The 19,038-nt window shown below is 38.7% G+C and overlaps 1 protein-coding gene across 7 annotated transcripts in view; it reads right to left on the reverse strand.

Moving 5' to 3' along the window:
* Positions 1–19,038, reverse strand: part of DOCK10 (dedicator of cytokinesis 10) — a 280,263-nt gene that overhangs the window by 80,019 nt on the left and 181,206 nt on the right. For all 7 annotated transcript variants that reach the window (XM_063713072.1, XM_063713071.1, XM_024243212.3 and 4 more), the window contains 7 exons: positions 18,798–18,920; positions 16,899–16,981; positions 10,866–10,988; positions 8,959–9,038; positions 6,942–7,129; positions 6,382–6,447; positions 3,480–3,572 (listed from right to left, as the gene is read on the reverse strand). In XM_063713072.1, the coding sequence (XP_063569142.1) occupies positions 3,480–3,572; positions 6,382–6,447; positions 6,942–7,129; positions 8,959–9,038; positions 10,866–10,988; positions 16,899–16,981; positions 18,798–18,920 (756 nt within the window). The remainder of the gene's footprint in view (positions 1–3,479; positions 3,573–6,381; positions 6,448–6,941; positions 7,130–8,958; positions 9,039–10,865; positions 10,989–16,898; positions 16,982–18,797; positions 18,921–19,038) is intronic.

Raw genomic sequence — 19,038 nt, forward strand, 5'->3', positions numbered from 1 at the left:
AATTCTTTAACTGAAATCTAGATCCATGTTTAATAGTGCTGGATGCACTGATTTAATGCTCAATAAATATTGTTTCTGCTAGCAGTGATGTATTCACATGTTGATATTTTTACTTCTTTATTGTGATGGATGATGATAATTTAGAATACCTAGTGTTTCTCATTAGATAATTCATGCTAGTAGGGTATGGACTAAATACATGCACATACATATGCATAAACACACACACAGATGTAACTGCAGAATATAGATAAGACACACATCAAGGAACTGTCATTAAGGGACACGAATTGAATAAACAGTAAGTCCATGCCTCCCAAAGTGCGGCTGGGGACCAGTTGCATAAGCATCACTTGGAAGTTCATTAGAAATGCAGAAGTTTTTTTTTCATTTTGGAGATAGGGTCTTGCATTTGTTGCCCAGACTAGAGTGCAGTGGTACGAACACAGCTCAGTGCAGCCTTGACCTCTGGCTACCTTTTTTTTTTTTTTTTGAGATGGAGTCTTACTCTGTCACCAGGCTACAGTGCAGTGGCGCGATAGCTCACTGCAACCTCTGCCTCCTGGGTTCAAGTGATTCTCCTGCCTCAGCCTCCCGAGTAGCTGGGACTACAGGCACACGCCACCACACCCAGATAATTTTTGTATTTTTTGTAGAGATAGGGTTTCACCATGTTGGCCAGGATGGTCTCAATCTCTTGACCTTGTGATCCACCCACCTCGGCCTCCTGAAGTGCTGGGATTACAGGCATGAGCCACTGCGGCTGGCCATGACCTCTGGCTAACTTTTTGATTTTTGTTGTTGTTCTTGTTGTAGAGACAGATGTCTTACTTTGTTGCCCAGGCTGGAGTCTCAGACATTAACCTAGACACACTCAATTGGAATCTACCCTTTCACAGGATCCCCAGACAATTCATATGCACATTGTTGAGTAATATGGTATAGTAAATGATGCAGCTTCGGCATGGAATTGATCTCTTTTTTTTAAACTAACAAACATATCTGTGTTACTGTGAGAACTAATGAGACATTTTGGAACTGGCCATGCTGTAGCTATACAAATAACGCTTCTGAATGAAAATAAAATAAAAATGGATCTAGGTAAACAATATACTGAATGAGGGGCATACTCCCTATTTCTGGAAAGAATTGTTTTCAACTAACTGTCTACATTTTATCGTGCTTTTGAGTTTTCAAAGCCCTGCCACGTACGTCATCGTTTCATTTTCCCCAGTAGCCTTGTGAAGTAGCATGGCACAGTGTTAGGAACCAGGGCTGTACATGTTACGGGGCTCTGAGTTACTGTGAAGGTGGTGTGGTCAGTAAGAGGATCTTCCAGGACAAGAACCCACATCTTGGGATGATCACTTTGCATTGGAACTCTGGTAAGCTGCAGGCAGCTCAGTCTCAGCAATTGAGTAGTTCCCAGAACTGTCCATATTCTCATGTGAAAAAGCTCATGGCTTTCATGAGGCTTCCAGGAAACACATGAGAATGAGAAAGATTAAAACAGTTAACAACAGTAAGAATATTAATTTTTTGAAAAATCATATATCTACAGAAAACGCATGTTCCAGATGGGCTTTGTCAACCAGTTGACCCTTTGGCCAACCAATAGCAGTAAATATTCTGTAATGTAGTGATGGTTTTCCCTTAACTGTTTTTCACTTTCTGTCCTGAATTTGTGGGGGAAAAAATTAAAGAGCACTGAACGCATATGGAAGAGTGAAATAATGTCAGGCAGGTGTTTCACTGGTGTTCCTTTAATTGGTTTTTAAATGATTAATGTGCACAGTGTGGGAGACAGAAAGACAGTACCCACTAGATGTCCTGAATGTTCTAATCCTGCCAATATGCTACCTTACATGGTAAGTAGGACTTAGCAGATATGATTAAGTTAAGGACCATGAGATGGGGAGATTATCTTGGATTTTCCAAATGAGCACAGTGTTATCACAAAAGTTCTTATAAGAGGAAGGCAGAGTCATAAGAGAAATGATACAGAAGCCGAGGTCAGAGTGATGGGATTGTTGGGAAGGCTCAAAAGCCAAGAAATGTGGGCAGCCTCTAGAAGCTGGAAAAGGAGAGGAACTGGAATCTTCCCTAGAACCTCCTGAAGGCTCGTCGCCCTGCTGCAAGCTCGATTTTAGCCCTGTGAGCCATTTCAGACTTTGTATCACCAAAACAGCAAGATAACAATTGCATGCTGTTTTAAGCTGCTAAATGGTGATAATGTGTGAAAGCAGCCATAGAAAACGTCTACAAAAGGTGTGATATTGTGAATCTCAGGCATCCCATCAGCAGGCTGCTCTAGTCAGACCTTCATTTTATGGTTAGAAATTAAATTTTTTCACTGAAACTTGTTTGTCTAAAGTTGTTTGTAATGTAAGCTAACACGTATGTATTAATTGACCATGAGCCCAATGACTTTCCGTGTGTTAGAGCAGAGTGGTGAAGCTTCAGGCTCTGGAGTCACAGGGTCTGGTTTGATTTCTCTCACTTATTATGTGCCCTTGGTAAAGTTACTTGACTTCTCTGAGCCACAGTTTTCTCATCCATCAAAAAGGGAGGTAATAATAGTGCCAAGTTCTTGGAATTAACATGGGGATTAAGGGAGATGATGTGTGCATGGAATTTAGCTTGAGGCTTGGCACACAGCAGGAGTCTTGGAAGTCTGCCAGGGCAAGGCTTGTTCCCTGTCATGTTTAGAGATGATGGGGTCCAAGCTCACTCAAGTTCAGGCATGTTATAAGCCATGGAATTGGCTCAGGCTCTAGTTCTCTGCTCTCTTCCTTATGACATGAAATGCTGCCATTCATTGGTAAAGCTATTTAACACAATCTCTTCACTAGTCAGTGAAATAAAAGAAAAAAAATTATTCACTGAAAAAGAAAAGAAGAAAAGATACATCCCAGCACTAAAAGCATCTTTTTTTTAAATTTAAATTTAAATTTTTTTAGTTGAGATGGAGTCTTGCTCTGTCGCCAGGATGGAGTGCAGTGAGTGGCATGATCTCAGCTCACCACAATCTCCGACTCCCTGGTTCAAGCGAGTCTCCTGCCTCAGCCTCCTGAGTAGCTGGGATTACAGGCACGTGCTACCACGCCCAGCTAATTTTTGTATTTTTAGTAGAGACGGGGTTTCACCATGTTGGCCAGAATGGTCTTGATCTCCTGACCTTGTGATCTGCCCGCCTCGGCCTCCCAAAGTGCTGGGATTACAGGCGTGAGCCAGTGTACCCGGCCAGCATTCCATTTTTTTTTAAAAGGTCACTCCTGTCCTGAAATACATGAATTTGCAATGTACTCCTGGAACGACTGCCAATTAATATAGTTTAGAAATATTGGTAAGTATATACCTGCCAAGGCATGTCCTTAGTCTGATGAGGTCTAGAGAGAGTGTTTTTCACTGCACGGTCATCTGACCATTCACCCATCTTTCTTAGGAGCCTCTGGGGGCAGTGGAGGGCTGGCTCTTACCTCATCTGAGAAATCCGGATTCTGAGAGTGGTGCAGAACTGCGGTGTAGGCGGCTGAGGTGAAGAGGGGCCCTCCAGGTTTTCCATAAATACACTGTTTAAAAAGTTATGAGTTGAACAATTATGAGCGTCTGAAATGATCCCTGGGTGAAAAAAAGTCCATAACTCTTCAGTACCAACCCTGGGACAATGGCAAACTTTGTGATAACTTGCCAGGCTAAGCTGGCATCTAATTAACCTTGAACTTCTTTGGCCTACTAGCCTGCATTTATTATACAATGAAAGCTGCTGAAGATAATCTGATGGCTTTCATTCATCATATAGATAAGACATCATATAGATAAGACACCATATAGATAAGACACCTGTGAGACAGGAATAATACAGCGTGGCCACAGGAGAACAGAAAATTCCAGGCAGAGGTTTCACATGCCTAGCAAAAAGGATACTGTTGAAATAGCTGCATAAGTCAGTGGCCAATAAGACACTAAAAAATGAGATGTGGGCCAAGCTGGTTAAGACCAACCGTACCCAGCACGGTGCTGGATTTGACCTAGGTTTCTCCTAGGACCTCATTATATGCTCATTGACATACTAAATCACACTCCTTCCAGTACCTGGGCAGTTCTAAAGTTTCTTTAGAAATCTTCATGAATGTAAAGAAACCCATAAAGATAGAAGCCCTAAACCTTTTTGCAGATGACTGTCTCTCCTGAGTACACCCACACTCTTCTTTCCTGAGTGTGTTCTTTTTGCTTTGCAGTAAATCTCTGTACTTTCACTATTTTCTGAGTCATCCTTGAAATCCTTCTCATGGCAGTGTCAAGAGCTTATTCACCGGCTGGGGTTGGGGTCCTAAATACACTGTTGAAGAAGTTATGAATTGAACAATTATGAGGGTCTGAAATTATCCCTGAGTGAAAAAAAAAGGCCATAACTCTTCAGTTACCAACCCCAGGAAAATAACAATGACTCAGACAATGACCCGGGACAACGGTCAGTGTTTGGGGACCTCTCCTAGCCTATGGGTATCACCTGGACCAATCTGACTCTTGATTTACATGGGATAAAGGCTAACTTGTTTAAGACCGATTCCTGTAGAATAGCTTCCTGAACAGGCCTTGATATGGTCAGGCTTTGTGTTTCCACCCAAATCTCATCTTGAATTATAATCCCCACATGCCAAGGAAAGGAAGTGACTGGATCCTGGGGCCGTTTCCCCCATGCTGTTCTCATGACAGCGAATGAATCCTCAAGCGATCTGATGGTTTTATAAATGGCAGTTTTTCCTGCACTCACACATGCTCTCTCTCTCTCTCTCTCTCTCACCTGCCACCATGTAAGACATGCCTCTTTTCCCTTCCACCATGACTGTAAGTTTGCTGAGGCCTCCTCAGCTATGCAGAAACTGTGAGTCAATTAAATCTCTTTTCTTTATAAATTACCCAGTCTCGGGTAGTATCTTTATAGCAGTGTGAGAATGGAGTAATACAGGCCCCATGGAACCAGCTCTGGTCTAGAGTTAAGCTCTTGTGCAACCACAAGGCTTGGTTGGACCCCAGCTCCTGATACGCCAGGTTCCAGGATAGGGCTGGTTACCGTCTCCACCACAGTATGCTACTATTCTGTCCAGCCCCAAATCAGGCCAGGGCTGTGATATGGCACTTCCTTATAACTTATAAGCCCCCTTTGTCCAAAGCTCAGGACCCCTTTTCTGGAGTCTGACAGTTAGCTTTGCTGTATCTCTGTGTGGTATTTTAGAATGCAGTGAAGCAAGGGACCCACATGTGATTGTTCTTCTTGTCTAGAATTGTCCTTACAAAAACACTGCTCTACAGGCCAAAGGTGCTTGCTATCTGATCATTGCCTCTGTTTTCTTGACAATTATATTTCACTTGAATTTTTCTCTCCTGATGCTAACACTATTTTGGAGTTTGGTGCCAGTGGATGCCGACCACGGCTGAAGACTTTTTTTTTTTTTTTTAAAAAAAAAAAGACTCTCTTTTTTATATTTACCTTAATTAATTGCCTGATTAATTCAATCACTCAAATTGATTATTGTTCTTCTGAATAATGCTACAAATTAGAGGACTCAATTTGTACCAGGCAGAGTGCTTTAACAGACCACCACAGAGAATGGTGGGGGTTAGTTAGAAATTAGTTTTGTCCTCTACTACCTCATTCCTTTGATTTGCCGAAGCTGGTAAGATCGGCAGCAGGCCCACTACAAATAATTTCCCCCTCAATTTTTTGGATTACTTTATGTTGTTTGAAATCCCTAAAATAAAAACCGCATACTATATATCAAATATGAACTCTAAAAAATGCCACCCAGTTGCAGCTTTGTAGAGTGAAACATCACAGTTCCTACAAACCTCATAGTTTTATGGCTCTTACTAAATCACGTGATCAGCAACCGGGACTGACTTCCCAGAGCCATTTTTCCAGTTCCTCAGGCACTTGGCCATGTGCACCTTCCATAACTGTGAGCATCCCACGGGCCCTCTACATTAGCTATTGGGCCAGGATGCAGCAGTGCTTCTGCGCAGACCACACGAGGGCCGGCTGGGGTGTTCTGTTTTAAATCAAGCACGCTGAACCGAGAGGCAGGCTAGTCTTTGAAAAAGGCAACGTTTTCCACAGGAGAGTCTTGGCATTTATTTCACATGAGAATGGTTTCCTTTTTTCCCAAGTCGTGAAAAGCTAAAAGAGCTATGAGACAGGAATTTCTAATAGATCTAGTTAATGAGGACTGTTAAATCAGGTATGTTTCAGATCTAAAACAAATGTGTTAAATTACTGCTCTTTCAACCACACTCACATAAAAAGCCCTGCAATGGTGGAAAGAATCCCTGCACCTGCCTTCCCACTTTATGCTGGGTCCCTTTGCTGACTTGGCTCACCTTCAGGGGCTTGGCACTTTCTTCATCTGAATTTTTGAATTCAATGCACACAGTTATATTCCGTGCCTGAAATTACGGAGAGAAAAAATGGAAATTGTAATTTCCTACCAAATAACATAAAAAACCCAAGTGCCTAAAATAAGTAGCTTCTAATTAAATCTGAAAAATGTAAAATACCCAACATTTTCTTGTGACATTATCCATAATGTTCTGAAATAACAGAAGGATCTGGAGAGTGTACTTAAAAGGGAAGTAAAAGCTCATACTGAAAGGGAGCAGGCATGCTATTTTTAGAATATCTTAAGAAACTAAAAAAAATGGTCTAGAACAAAATTATTTAAGACTGATTTAGAAAAGATTATTAATATGCTACAAAACTGCATCCTTAAACACTTCTAAGATAAAACTCACCACTGCCTCTTACTAAACATTTTCTCCAAACGGTTTTCTATGACAGAGTGTTGCCCTATAGTAATTTGTATTTGCACATTCAGGAACTATGTTATATGGTCTAAATATGGTGAAAAGAAAAGATGATATCTCAGAAACTTATATCATACCTTATTGAAGCATTTCTGGCTATCATACTTGAGGTGTTTAGGGTAAATATAAATTTGATTTTTATACACTCTGTAAGGCCGACAATACTTTGTTGAGTCGTAAACAAATTCTTCCACCTCCACTGTGGGTTCTGTTTGAGTCATCATGTTGAAAGGCTTGACAGGGATAAAGGACGATGTTACACAATCTTAAAAAATCAGAAAATAAGAGTTTGTCATTTAATATGGTTCTTTTAAAGTGAACAATAGTTAACAAGTTTTAAAATGAACCCACTCAAGATAGAAACTCCTGGCTTGTACACCAATTGATATTAGCTTACGCTAGCATGAAAAATTTGTAGGAGGTGGGCATGGCAGATTAACAAGCTACATATTTAATATTAAAAATGATGTCTCAGAAAAAAACAGTAAATCTTTCAGACGGATTTATAACTATTTTCTTTTTGTATTAAGCTTCCCATAAAAATAAATTTTAACGAATGAACCTCTGAACATAGCAGCCAGATATTATAAGAAATAATCCACCAATCTTTGCTATAACACTATAAAAATAATACATATTCTGATATATGACTGAACAAAGCTTTGTCCAATAGATCTATTACTGATAGTACCAGATAGATTAATAGCAGTATCTCTCTACAGAATGGATTTCACAGCATGGGCCTGAAGCCCCTCTCTTCATCAGTAGATACGGTTTATTTATTTTTCTCTTCAGTTTGTACCACCGTTTAAAACCTACCCTTGGAGGAACAGCTTAAGAAATAATGATTAGGAATTTATAAATCAAAACTTCTGTCACCAAACAGTTTGAAGGCTGAAGTTGTGGTACTGAAAGACCAAGGCCTTCTACCTCCCTTTATCCCACCTGGAATCTGACTGTGTTCTAAAAAGCAAAATGATTAGCTACGAATGCTTGATAATCAGATTACTGTTTTCTGTTTTCAAAAACCAATTATAATATTTGTATTATGTGTTCAAATTTCTCTAAGATTCTACCATTCTTCCAAAGAGATTATTGAGTGCCTCATTTGTCGTGTTTCATTTCCATAGGTAATAAAAGCAATGGTCCCCAAATCAGGTAGAGGAAATGACTTAGTTTATCCTCTGCTTTTTCACACCAATCAATACAAAAATGATTTCGAGCCATGGCTTAAGTTAGAATGCTCATTACATTTCATATTAAAATGATTTGTAGAAAGTTACAAGGATGGAAAACTTAATACTGCAATGGTAATCCAAATATCCCATGGCCATAGTCCTTTCCCTGTTTAGAGTTCATTATAGGAGGCCTTTATTCATTTTTTTTTGCATTGCTGAAAAAGTCACTAAAAGGTAGAATCAGAAATAACCAAACAAACCAATTTTACCACTTAAAAATTAAAACCTGAAACTCTTTTATAAAGTTAATAAAAGCTCCTTCTAAAATTGAGTTTTTTTACTGACAATACTTTTGACCATATTCTGAAAAAATATATGTTCTCTGTATAATAACAGAGCCTGACAACATTTCAGTTATAATCATTGCATGGCCACTTGAGTGGCTACACACAGTGTTCAGAGTAACCCTCTGGCAGCACAGTATGGCAGAACTAGCCTCTATTTTGAGTGAGAGGAACTCCCTCAGTGGGAGAATATATTGTCCCATTATGGATTATTGGTTTGTTAATCTATCCAAATCTGACTTTCCTCCTTTGAAACCCTCCAGGGTTTTGAGGATTAAATGACATAATTTAATATCTTGTTAGGTGCATGGTGCATACCAGGTAAGTAAGTGTTGGTTTACCCTGAATCTAGTTCTTGCCCTGCAAAACTCATCTTAGTGAAGCAAAAAGAAGATCCACATTTCTGTAGCATCGTGAATTCCATATATTTCAACTTTTGGGAAAAAAAAGCCCAACACCTTGTAACCAACCAACTAGCCAACCAACCAACCAACCAACCAGCCAACCAAAAAACCCCACTAAATATTCAATATTCAAAACTCTGCAACCAAACCATGACATCATCATCATACTTGGATGCTCCAAGGGAACGTTGTCAACAGCAATATCCAGGCTTCCAGGAATGGTCTGTATTTTGCTTATTCTGTCGGCCCTGTAAGAGTGCATGAGCAAGGACACACACACACACACACACACCAGAGTATTATTCCAATTTTCAAGGAAAAAGCAGTCATCTATAATTCTGAGCTTTGTTAAGGGTAAACAGCAGACTCTCAAATAATCTTGTGAATGATTTTATTTAGCTAGTTTAATTTTGCAAACTAAAATACATGTGATATTGCAAATAAAAATACAAATCAGGGAGGGGTCAAGTGACAGATTTTCTGAAAAAGATTTTAAATTTATTTCCTTCTACTTCAGATAACACAAAAATCAAAAAAGTACAAGAGTAAATGATAGAGTTTTTATTAACAAAAGCTAATAGTATTTAAACTGGCTTAAGTAACTCATAATGAATTTTAAGAAGTTTTGACAGCAAGCTTGGTCTTTGCTATAATCGCTAAGTGGACGGTCCATATTCTTCCTCTTCACCAACAAACAAGGAGGACAGGGACCCTTCACTGAGCCCTGTTTCTTCTGCTCTCTCCCACCCCTACAGTGTATGCGGACACCCCTTCCCCACCTGTCTCCCACTCACAGGCACCCCCTGGCTCAAGTCCTTGCATTTCCCTCCCACTCTCTCTCTATTAAAACCTCTCGCCAATCTTCCTTTAGAGTAAAGTGGAAGCTGCTGGTAACAGTCGCAAGTGTTATCCTTCTCAGGAAATCTACTTTGAAAGGTGGGATAATTACAGTGACGGGTCAGAGTCAGCTCTTCTCAGCTTGTGAGAGCTGAATGTTCAATTTTTAGGAATTTTGCTTGACAGCTAAACACAGCTGTTAACAGAAATTAAGTTATATAAACTTATCATTAAAGAAATTATATTAAACACAAGGGTAATAAGTATTCAAAATTCACCACTTTCTGATTATTTTACTACATGGTACGATTATCTGTACACCTCTAAGTTTATGGTGGAAACACTCTATTAGGGTGCACATCTCTTCCTAACCCTATGTTCAGCGAAGCCCCATTGATAGGTTGGAATCAGCAATGGTAGGAGAGTTTACACCAAAGACACTGGCCATCAGTACAAGTCCGTTGTTTCCTTAAAGAGTTGCTTATGAAACATTTGTCAGCACACCACTGAGAATAAAGGCCATAAAGTGTGAGGCTAACATGAATAATTTAATGTCAGCATTGCATTGTGTATTCTAGGGTGCCCCCTTAAATTACACAGTAATAATTTTCCTTGCTATTCACTGATAACATGGGTTTTGTAAGAGTTTGTTTTTTTATGTTTATAACAGATCACCCCAGAACCTTCTGCCTATTCTCTTCTGCTCAGCCTTACAGTCTTTCATGCTTCAGTATACTGGCAAAAAGTTTAAGAGGAAAGCCTGGGCCTTAGGAAGCCTATGGTATGGGTTTTGGCCAGGATGTTTGATTAGTTTAAAGGGGAGTCTCTGAAGTGGATCCTCTGACCCCAGCTGATCTCTCTCACCCCAGCTGATCTCTCTCACCCCATGCCATGTGTGGAAGAGATAAGCTCTTCTCACTCAGATGTGCTCAAATTGTGGACTCAGGAGTACAATTACTATAGCAGTGTTGTTATTTTAAACCATTAAGTTTTGAGGTGGTTTGAGGTGGTTTACACAGCAATAAATAACTGACATAGTTTAACATTTCACAGTCCTTCCATATAATTCTAGCAATTTTTACTTTTGTGGTGCTATTTGGGCATATGTGAAGTCACCTGAAAAATATCTGCTTTCTGGAGGTTTGGGCATTCGAGAATCAGATCCTCAGGTATTTATGAAGCGATAACAAATGAACATGGCTGATTTATGTTAATTTCAAGAGTATAAAAAAAAATACCTTCTATAATCTGATACTAGTTTAACTAGGTCCTCAGTTGAAATCTTGCTACTTTCTTGTCTAAACAATGGTGAAAATCTTGAGTCTCTGTCCACATTTCCCTGGTTGTCCTTAAATACTGATCTGAAAGAAAATATTTATTCAAGTTGGTATTTGGATATTGTTTATAAAGTGTTTTTAATGTTACTATATTAATTAAACTTCTCATTTATAATCAGAGAAACTCTAAGAACTTATAAAATAAAAAGACAGAAAACTTCTTATACAAATGCTTCATTTATACACTTAATTTTTATTATCTTTAATTTCTTATTTTTAACTCTGTATCCGAAGTGATAACATTCCATATTACAACTATATTTTTTATGATGTCTCACATTTAATAACTGTATCAAAACCTTGGAGTATTAGGGAAGTGGAGAAGAATAGGAACACAAGTTATTCTTTTAAATTATTTCTCCAAGACACCTTAAACCTGGGAAGGACAGAGTCACTTCAATTTGGGTGGCACTACTAGGATTTACGAGTGGTGGAACAGGGATAAGGTTGTATATGTGAGTGTGGAAGGCCATACTCTTAACACATTTTCATGGAGCTAAATGTGCCCATGTCCTAACTTTTAGGACAGAGACAAAGATAATACGGAAGGCACCTGAGTCAGACTTTTGTTTTAAAGAAAGAGAACACTATGAATCTGAGCCACTTATTTCCTTCCTTGGTCTATTTCATTGGAACCAAGGAAAGTTAGGCTTAGTTGAAACACATAAATAGCTTTTGTCCAAATAATATAGTAATGTCAGGCAATACTTGCTTCACATACGTACCATGCTTAGATGTCAGTTTTACATGAAGTTCCTCATATCTCATCATACAATGTGTGGTCAAAAAAAATTAGATCCATGTATTTTCTTCAATGTTAGAGAAATATTGAATTTTTACTTCAGTGTTAGAGAAATACTGAATTCTTACTTCTTTTAATGTAATGTTTTATCACTCTTTAAGTTAACTGAAGAATTCAATGCACAGGCTGAAATGGCCATTTAAATGGATATCAGATTATATAGCTTTAGTGTTAAATAGAACACCAAAAGAAAACAGGCCAAGATTTTATCAGAATGATATTTTTAGACTCCTTCAACTTGCCTCCTCATTTTTTCTCCGTTAAGTAGTGAATGAGGGAAGGTAAAAAGGCAAATAACATTGGGGAGACAGAATAAAAATATTAAACATGAATATTATTTTTATTTAAATATTATAAAGGGCATTTGTTTCAGTGCATCACATGTTGAAACTAACATGATACAATTCCCAATATGAGAGGAAGTTAAACTGAGCTTGAACAATAGCTTTTTAGTGACTTCCATTTATTGATAGATGTGAATTGTGGAACTCCGTTTGCTCTTATCCACAACTCTGTCATGGAAATTGCTCCCTTACACTGGACACTTTTCATAAAGAGAATGAAGAGTACAGCACCATGGGAGAAGTTTTGCTCACAGTACCATACAACCTGTGGTTGCTCAATAAATATATAACTGGTGGCCGGGCGCGGTGGCTCACGCCTGTAATCCCAGCACTTTGGGAGGCTGAGGCGGGGGGATCACGAGGTCAGGAGATTGAGACCAGCCTGGCTAACATGGTGAAACCCCGTCTCTACTAAAAATACAAAAATTAGCCGGGCATGGTGGCGTGCAACTGTAATCCCAACTAGTTAGGAGGCTGAGGTAGGAGAATCGCTTGAACCTGGCGGGTGAAGGTTGCAGTGAGCTGAGATTGTGCCACTGCACTTCAGCCTGGTGCCAGAGCAAGACTCCGTCTCAAAAAAATGTGTATACATATATATATACACACACATATATGTGTTCTTTTTTTCTCCTGCCAGAGAGATATATATATATATAAACCAATTGAGACCATGGCCCAGACTATACCCATGTATCCGAATATATATATATATGTATACATATATATATATATCTGGCAGGAGAAAAAAAGAACATATATATGTGTGTGTATATACATATATATATATATATATATATATATATCTGGCAGGAGAAAAAAAGAACTGATTCATTTATACAGATGGTTTTGTGATGGCTGGAACACTGTGCCTAGTTCCAACTGCTACAGTTGAGCAATGATCAGTATATTGTGAGGGTCTCGGCACCCTGATCTTTGGGCTATGATTGTAGGAATCATGAAATATGGCCCAGCCATTCGAAAACCATTTGTGTAAGCTTTTCGTTTTCTTGCCCAAAGGAAAAGAACCTTAGGTGCCCCGATAGATTCACTCACAAACAGCATGAATAACCATGACGTGCAGAATGAGGCAGACTTATTTTTTTGTGTATGTGTGGCTATGGAAGAAAACACATAAAAGTGGTTTTCAGATAGCTGAAGATTATTTTGAAAAATAGATTATTTAATAATTAGGGCTCTAAAGAGACAGACAGAAGGAAGCACTGTGGGATGTACTTGGGTTTTTGTCCCTGGAAAGAGTCAAACAGAAGTTGGACGACTATTTGTTGAAGATGTTGTCAGTAAGGGAATCTTAAATATAATTGCACTGTGCACCTTCCATAATTGTAGAGATATGAGAATGAAACGTTTATTTTAATTTTGCTTAATTAAAAAAATTCAGTGTTGCGTGCTGGTCCACTTAGAATATCAAATGAGGTAGTCAAAGAAATCACAAAAGAGTCCTGGCAAGGATGCTGGCACCTAGGATTCTGGGGCTGATATGCATGGAAAGAGATCCATTCACAACCTGACACATTTGGAAGGGTCAATCTTCTCCCGAGTCAGTGAGTATAAAATACCCTGTGTAGTCATCTGTATGTGTTCTCTATTCCTCCCCCAAGGATAACCTTTTCACTGTAAAATGGCACTGCAGCTGGTGCCAAATATAAGAATACCAAATTAATTTCAGAAAAAAACGTTGTTCACAGCGATGGGCATCTGTGCATACTGCAGTGCGTGGGATGATTAGATGTGGGTAAAAATATGGTCATAATCTAAATAGTCAGTTCTACTCTTCTAATGACAGTTGATTGTAGGGGCCAACATGTCTTAGGGCACACTGAAATCTACACTGTGAAACAAACTACAATCTAGAAAGCATAACAGGAAGGAGCAGTAGCCTCTGAATCAGGAGTATCAATTAGGTATTGAAGTATGTCAGGAAGCTGGTAGAGACATGGGCAACAACCAGCCTTCCTCTGATGCTGTGAACATTTATTTGAAGCAGTTTCCACATTGTGAAAGAGAAATTAAAATCTTTGGCTGGATCTTTTGTACTTTTTTGTGCTTAGGTAATCCAAGTGGTCTGACATGATATCTTTAGAATTGTACTGCTAACTATTTTTCTCAGTTGTGAGAAATTTATGTGGAAGTAAATCACATATGTATATACACAGGTTGGTGGTGTTTCCTAACCTACAACCAGACCACTAATTGGACATTAATATGGTCTAAGCTTGTGGTTTCATTGGCTTTCCTATCCAAGGAATAATATCAATAGTCAGTAATACTGTCAGCCTCCCTAGAGACTTCATGTGTCTTTCTTCCAGCATATTTAACTAGACAACTTCAAAGCAGGATTGTCACTTCTCCTAACTTTTCAGGTTCTTTCAATAATGGGTAATTCTTTGACTTCTCTCCTTTATATTGTTCTTCACTGCCCCAAATTTATCAGAAAAGGGGACTTGGTGAGGTAGATATGATCTCTGTAAGTGACTTTTAGTATAATAATATTAGAAAAAATGATTTCTAAAAATAACAATCTTTTATTGGGTACATATCTGTGCTCCTTAATCCTTATAACAGTAAATTAGATATTCTTATTTTCCTCTTTTGTAGATTAAAAAAATAGGTAAAGTCAGGTTATAAGTAACTTGCCCAAGCTTACTTGGCTAACAAAGGATAGAGCGTTTTTTTTTTTCTTTTTTTTTAGAGACAGGGTCTTACTCTGTTGCCCAGGCTGGAGTGCAGTGGTGCTATCATAGTTCACTGCAACTTCCAGCTTCTGGGCTCATCTCTGATGATTCTGATACTCCCATTTCAGCCTCCTGAGTAGCTAGGACTACAGGTGTATGCTACCACCCTTGGTTAATTTTTTAAAAGTTTTCTTTAGAGATTGGGTCTCACTATGTTGCCCAGGCTGGTCTAGAACTCCTGGCCTTAAGCGAACCTCCATTAGACCTTGGCCTCCTAAAGAGTTGGGATTATAGGCATGGCCCACCATGCCTGGCCAGAGTTAGGATTTTGAGCTCAGCTCTGTCTGGTTCTAAAATGCCTGTTTCTAAAACCTCAGAGCAATGTTGGATCCTTAAAGTGAAAAATGTGTGCACTATTGTAATTTTGTTATACTGGAATATTTCACAACAGACATCTTGCCTCTACTTGCCCCAGTAGGTTTTCTGGAGGGAACTGAGAATGCTTAACAATACCAAAAATGTTTAATCAGTGAATTATAATTAGTTAGCCTTTGTCTTAAAGTTTATGAGAAAAACAAATTCATTATAAAGGGTTCTGTAAATCTAAATACCATCTTTTTCATGCAGAATGTCCTGGCATTAGTTGTTCCTATAGAAAGAGATAGAAAAGGGAGGATAAAGTACTATCCATGAGCTATTTTACACCAAATGCTTCTACACTTGAGATTGCACATACTGCTCATAACGCAGGCATTGCCAGCTTCAATTTATAGCTGGGGACCCAGAGACTTGGAGAAGAAACTTGTTCCAAGTCACAGTAAGTAGTGGCCTGATCTGCAACGTTTATTAGACTCCCAGGCCTGGACTCTCCTTCCCTTGCTATGACGCTGCCTTAGGGCAAACTAATTCCTGGAGACTGCATGAATCTATCTTGATTTACTGCTGCCTAAACTTCCACATTTCTCCTTCCTACACCTCCTCATCTCCAACTTTAAATAACAACCTCAAAATTATGACAAATATTGGTGAGGTTACTCTGAATATACATCACTAGGAACTGTGAGACTTAAAAATGGCATTATTAACAGGTTCTCTCTTCCTTCTGGATTCTAAAGTTGGATACATTGAGATAATGTTACCAAAGTTCAAATGAATACTTGATGGGCTGTCTTATTTGCCACCACACCTGACTAATTTTTGTATTTTTAGTAGAGACGGAGCTTCACCATGTTGGCCAGGCTGGTCTCGAACTCCTGACCTCAGGATCCGCCTGTCTTGGCCTCCCAAAGTGCTGGGATTACAGGCGTGAGCTACCATGCCCGGCCAGTAGCTCTAACCTTTCTTAGTTCATTCAATGTGTACATTGATGACCTTTTAGCCTTATGAGTCTATGCCAGGCTCTTCCTCACTTAAGAAATTCTTATACTAATAAAGATGTAAAGAGATTGATGAGGACAATAATAATTGATGATTAAACAGTTCTGAAAAGTAATTATGGTTCTTCATGAAGAGGTTATGCATCCAAGTGAATGATGTGTCCATCTATGTCCACAGAACTCAGCCTTTCTTTCAGAGAGGCAACTGGTACTGATAAATTTGGCTAGGCTAAACAGTATCAAAATCAAAATGAGTTTAAATGATTGGTTTGATGGTTTCATTTGGACATCCATATACAGACCTGAGCTCTACGCATAGATGAAAACAAGCAGCTGCATAAGAAATCATAGTGGATCTATCTGAATTTTAGGCACACCAGACTCTCAGGACTGACATAATGTCAAAGGTTTGTTAAGTCAAATATACATAATAAACAATTTATGACATTGATTTGATATCTACCAAGAACCCATAGCATATCTGGTCATGCACGCACGGTACATGTGTCACGGCCCTCTATTATAAACTGTATTGCTAAACTGTCTTGTGAAATGTATGTCTCAGAGAAACTCAAGATGCTTATGAAGATGACCATATTAGCATTTTCTAGGTGTAGACACATTAAAAATAATAGGCAACACAAAAACGTTCAAAACTGAAGCTTCCAATGCCACCATTAAATGTATTTCTAGTCTGTTGGTTGCAACTGTCAACATACCTTACTGCCCAAGCAAAAGGCATACGGTATTTTCCCAATTTGCTGCAGAACTGTCTGTTGGATTTTAGTATCTTTTGTGCATACTAAAGAAAAAATAAATACAAATATTGTTTAGAATAGCACTTTACAAACTGTACATATAAAATAATACTAAATACTTTTTCATATTATTTTATACTGAAACTCAGCACAACTGTGTCTTACTAGCCCATATTACCTTATAAAGAGCCAAATGGTGTCCTCTGTGTTCAAACTATTGTATAATATTTTTCTTTCTTTCTTTTTAGTTTGGAAATTTCAAATGTAGAAAATATCCATGTCTTGGAATATCAACTTTTTTCCTTTTTTTGACTTAAAAGATTTTAAAATCTTGAATGGAAAGTATTAGCAAATTTACATTTACAGTCCATTCTATATCCCCTTTTATTTGTTATGGCAGAGGGCAGGAGACTGGTTCTAAAAAGTGTCATATAGTAAAACATTGGGTTTCATGGGCCATATAGTCTCTGTCATAAGTTTTCAACTCTGTTTCTGTAGCAGGGAAAAGGCCCTAGACAATCCATAAATGAATGTGACTGTGTTTCAATAAAACTTTATTTATCAAAACAGAAGGTAGGCTGGATTTGGCCTGCACGCCATAGTTTGCCAAACACTGAATTATGGGACTCTCATAAAGATATTAAACTCCTTCCTAAATTGTCATACATGCTAAGATTCAATTCTTGTACGTTATTTCCTCAGTATATTTCTTTGGCATGGAAAATATAGAGTTTTAATATTTATTTTATTTTCTTTTTTTTTTTAGACGGAGTCTTGCTCTGTCGCCCGCCCAGGCTGGAGTGCAGTGGTGCGATCTCGGCTCACTGCAACCTCCGCCTCCCAGGTTCACGCCATTCTCTTGCCTCAGCCTCCGGAGTAGCTGGGACTACAGGCGCCCGCCACCACGCCCGGCTAATTTTATTTTTATTTTTTTAGTAGAGACGGGGTTTCACCGTGTTAGCCAGGATGGTCTCAATCTCCTGACCTCCTGATCGCCCGCCTCCACCTCCCAAAGTGCTGGGATTACAGGCGTGAGCCACCGCGCCCGGCCTTAATATTCATTTTCTATTAAACAGTAATATTTGATTATTAAAGAAAATCTAATAGAAAAGAAGAAAGTGGAGACATATCACCTGTAGTTCCACCATTCAAAGCACAGCATTCTCTTTCCTCTTCCTTTTTTCACTTAAGTGATATTATAATTTGATATACAATTATTTATCTCACTTTGTTCATCATCAGCATTGCTGATGTCTCATTCACTTGCTTTTACTCAGATTATTCCTAAGGTTTCATTATTATTAATACTCTGATCCTTAGGGTGAAAGCTTTATCCACATTTGAATTTATTTCTACCAGTAGATTCTCAGAGGTCAGAAATTACTGGGTCAAAAGAAAGTAAAGCAAAAAGATATACTTAAAAAAATTTCTGGTGGATATTCATTTCACCAATAAGTGAGTATTTCAAGACATACAAATTTGATAATTCAGCAAGAAAGTGTGGCTTTCTTTCTTAAAAGCAAATGAAGTTGGCCGGGTGTGGTGGCTCATGCCTGTAATCCCAGCACTTTGGGAGTCCAAGGCAGGCCGATCACTTGAAGTCAGGAGTTCGAGACCAGCCTGGCCAACATGGTGAAACTCCATCTCTACTATAAAATACAAAAAATTAGCCGGGCGTGGTGGCATGCACCTGTAATCCCAGCTACTGGGGAGGCTAAGGCAGGAGAATCACTTGAACCTAGGAGGCGGAGGTTGCAGTGAGCTGAGATCGCGCCACTGCACTCCAGCCCGGGCGACAGAGAGAGACTCCATTAAAAAAAAAAAAAAGGAAATGAAGTTATTTATAAGATTATACATTACCTTGTTGGAGTCTGGGTTCTTAATATAAGGTTCGGCACCACTTGCAATGTTTCCCATCAAGACTTTTTCGATTTTGGCCACCAAAACAATTTCAGAATGTGGATTGCTTACAGAAAATACAGCCTGTGTACAAAGAAAGCAGCTAATAAGCATGGAAGAAACCACATTGTAGACATTTACAAAATTCCATTTTTTTAAAAAAGGACAGCTTTAAGGGAATTTTTATTCAGGAAATTGCTCA

The sequence above is a fragment of the Pongo abelii genome, chromosome 11 (assembly GCF_028885655.2).
Source record: "Pongo abelii isolate AG06213 chromosome 11, NHGRI_mPonAbe1-v2.0_pri, whole genome shotgun sequence".
NCBI lineage: Eukaryota > Metazoa > Chordata > Mammalia > Primates > Hominidae > Pongo > Pongo abelii.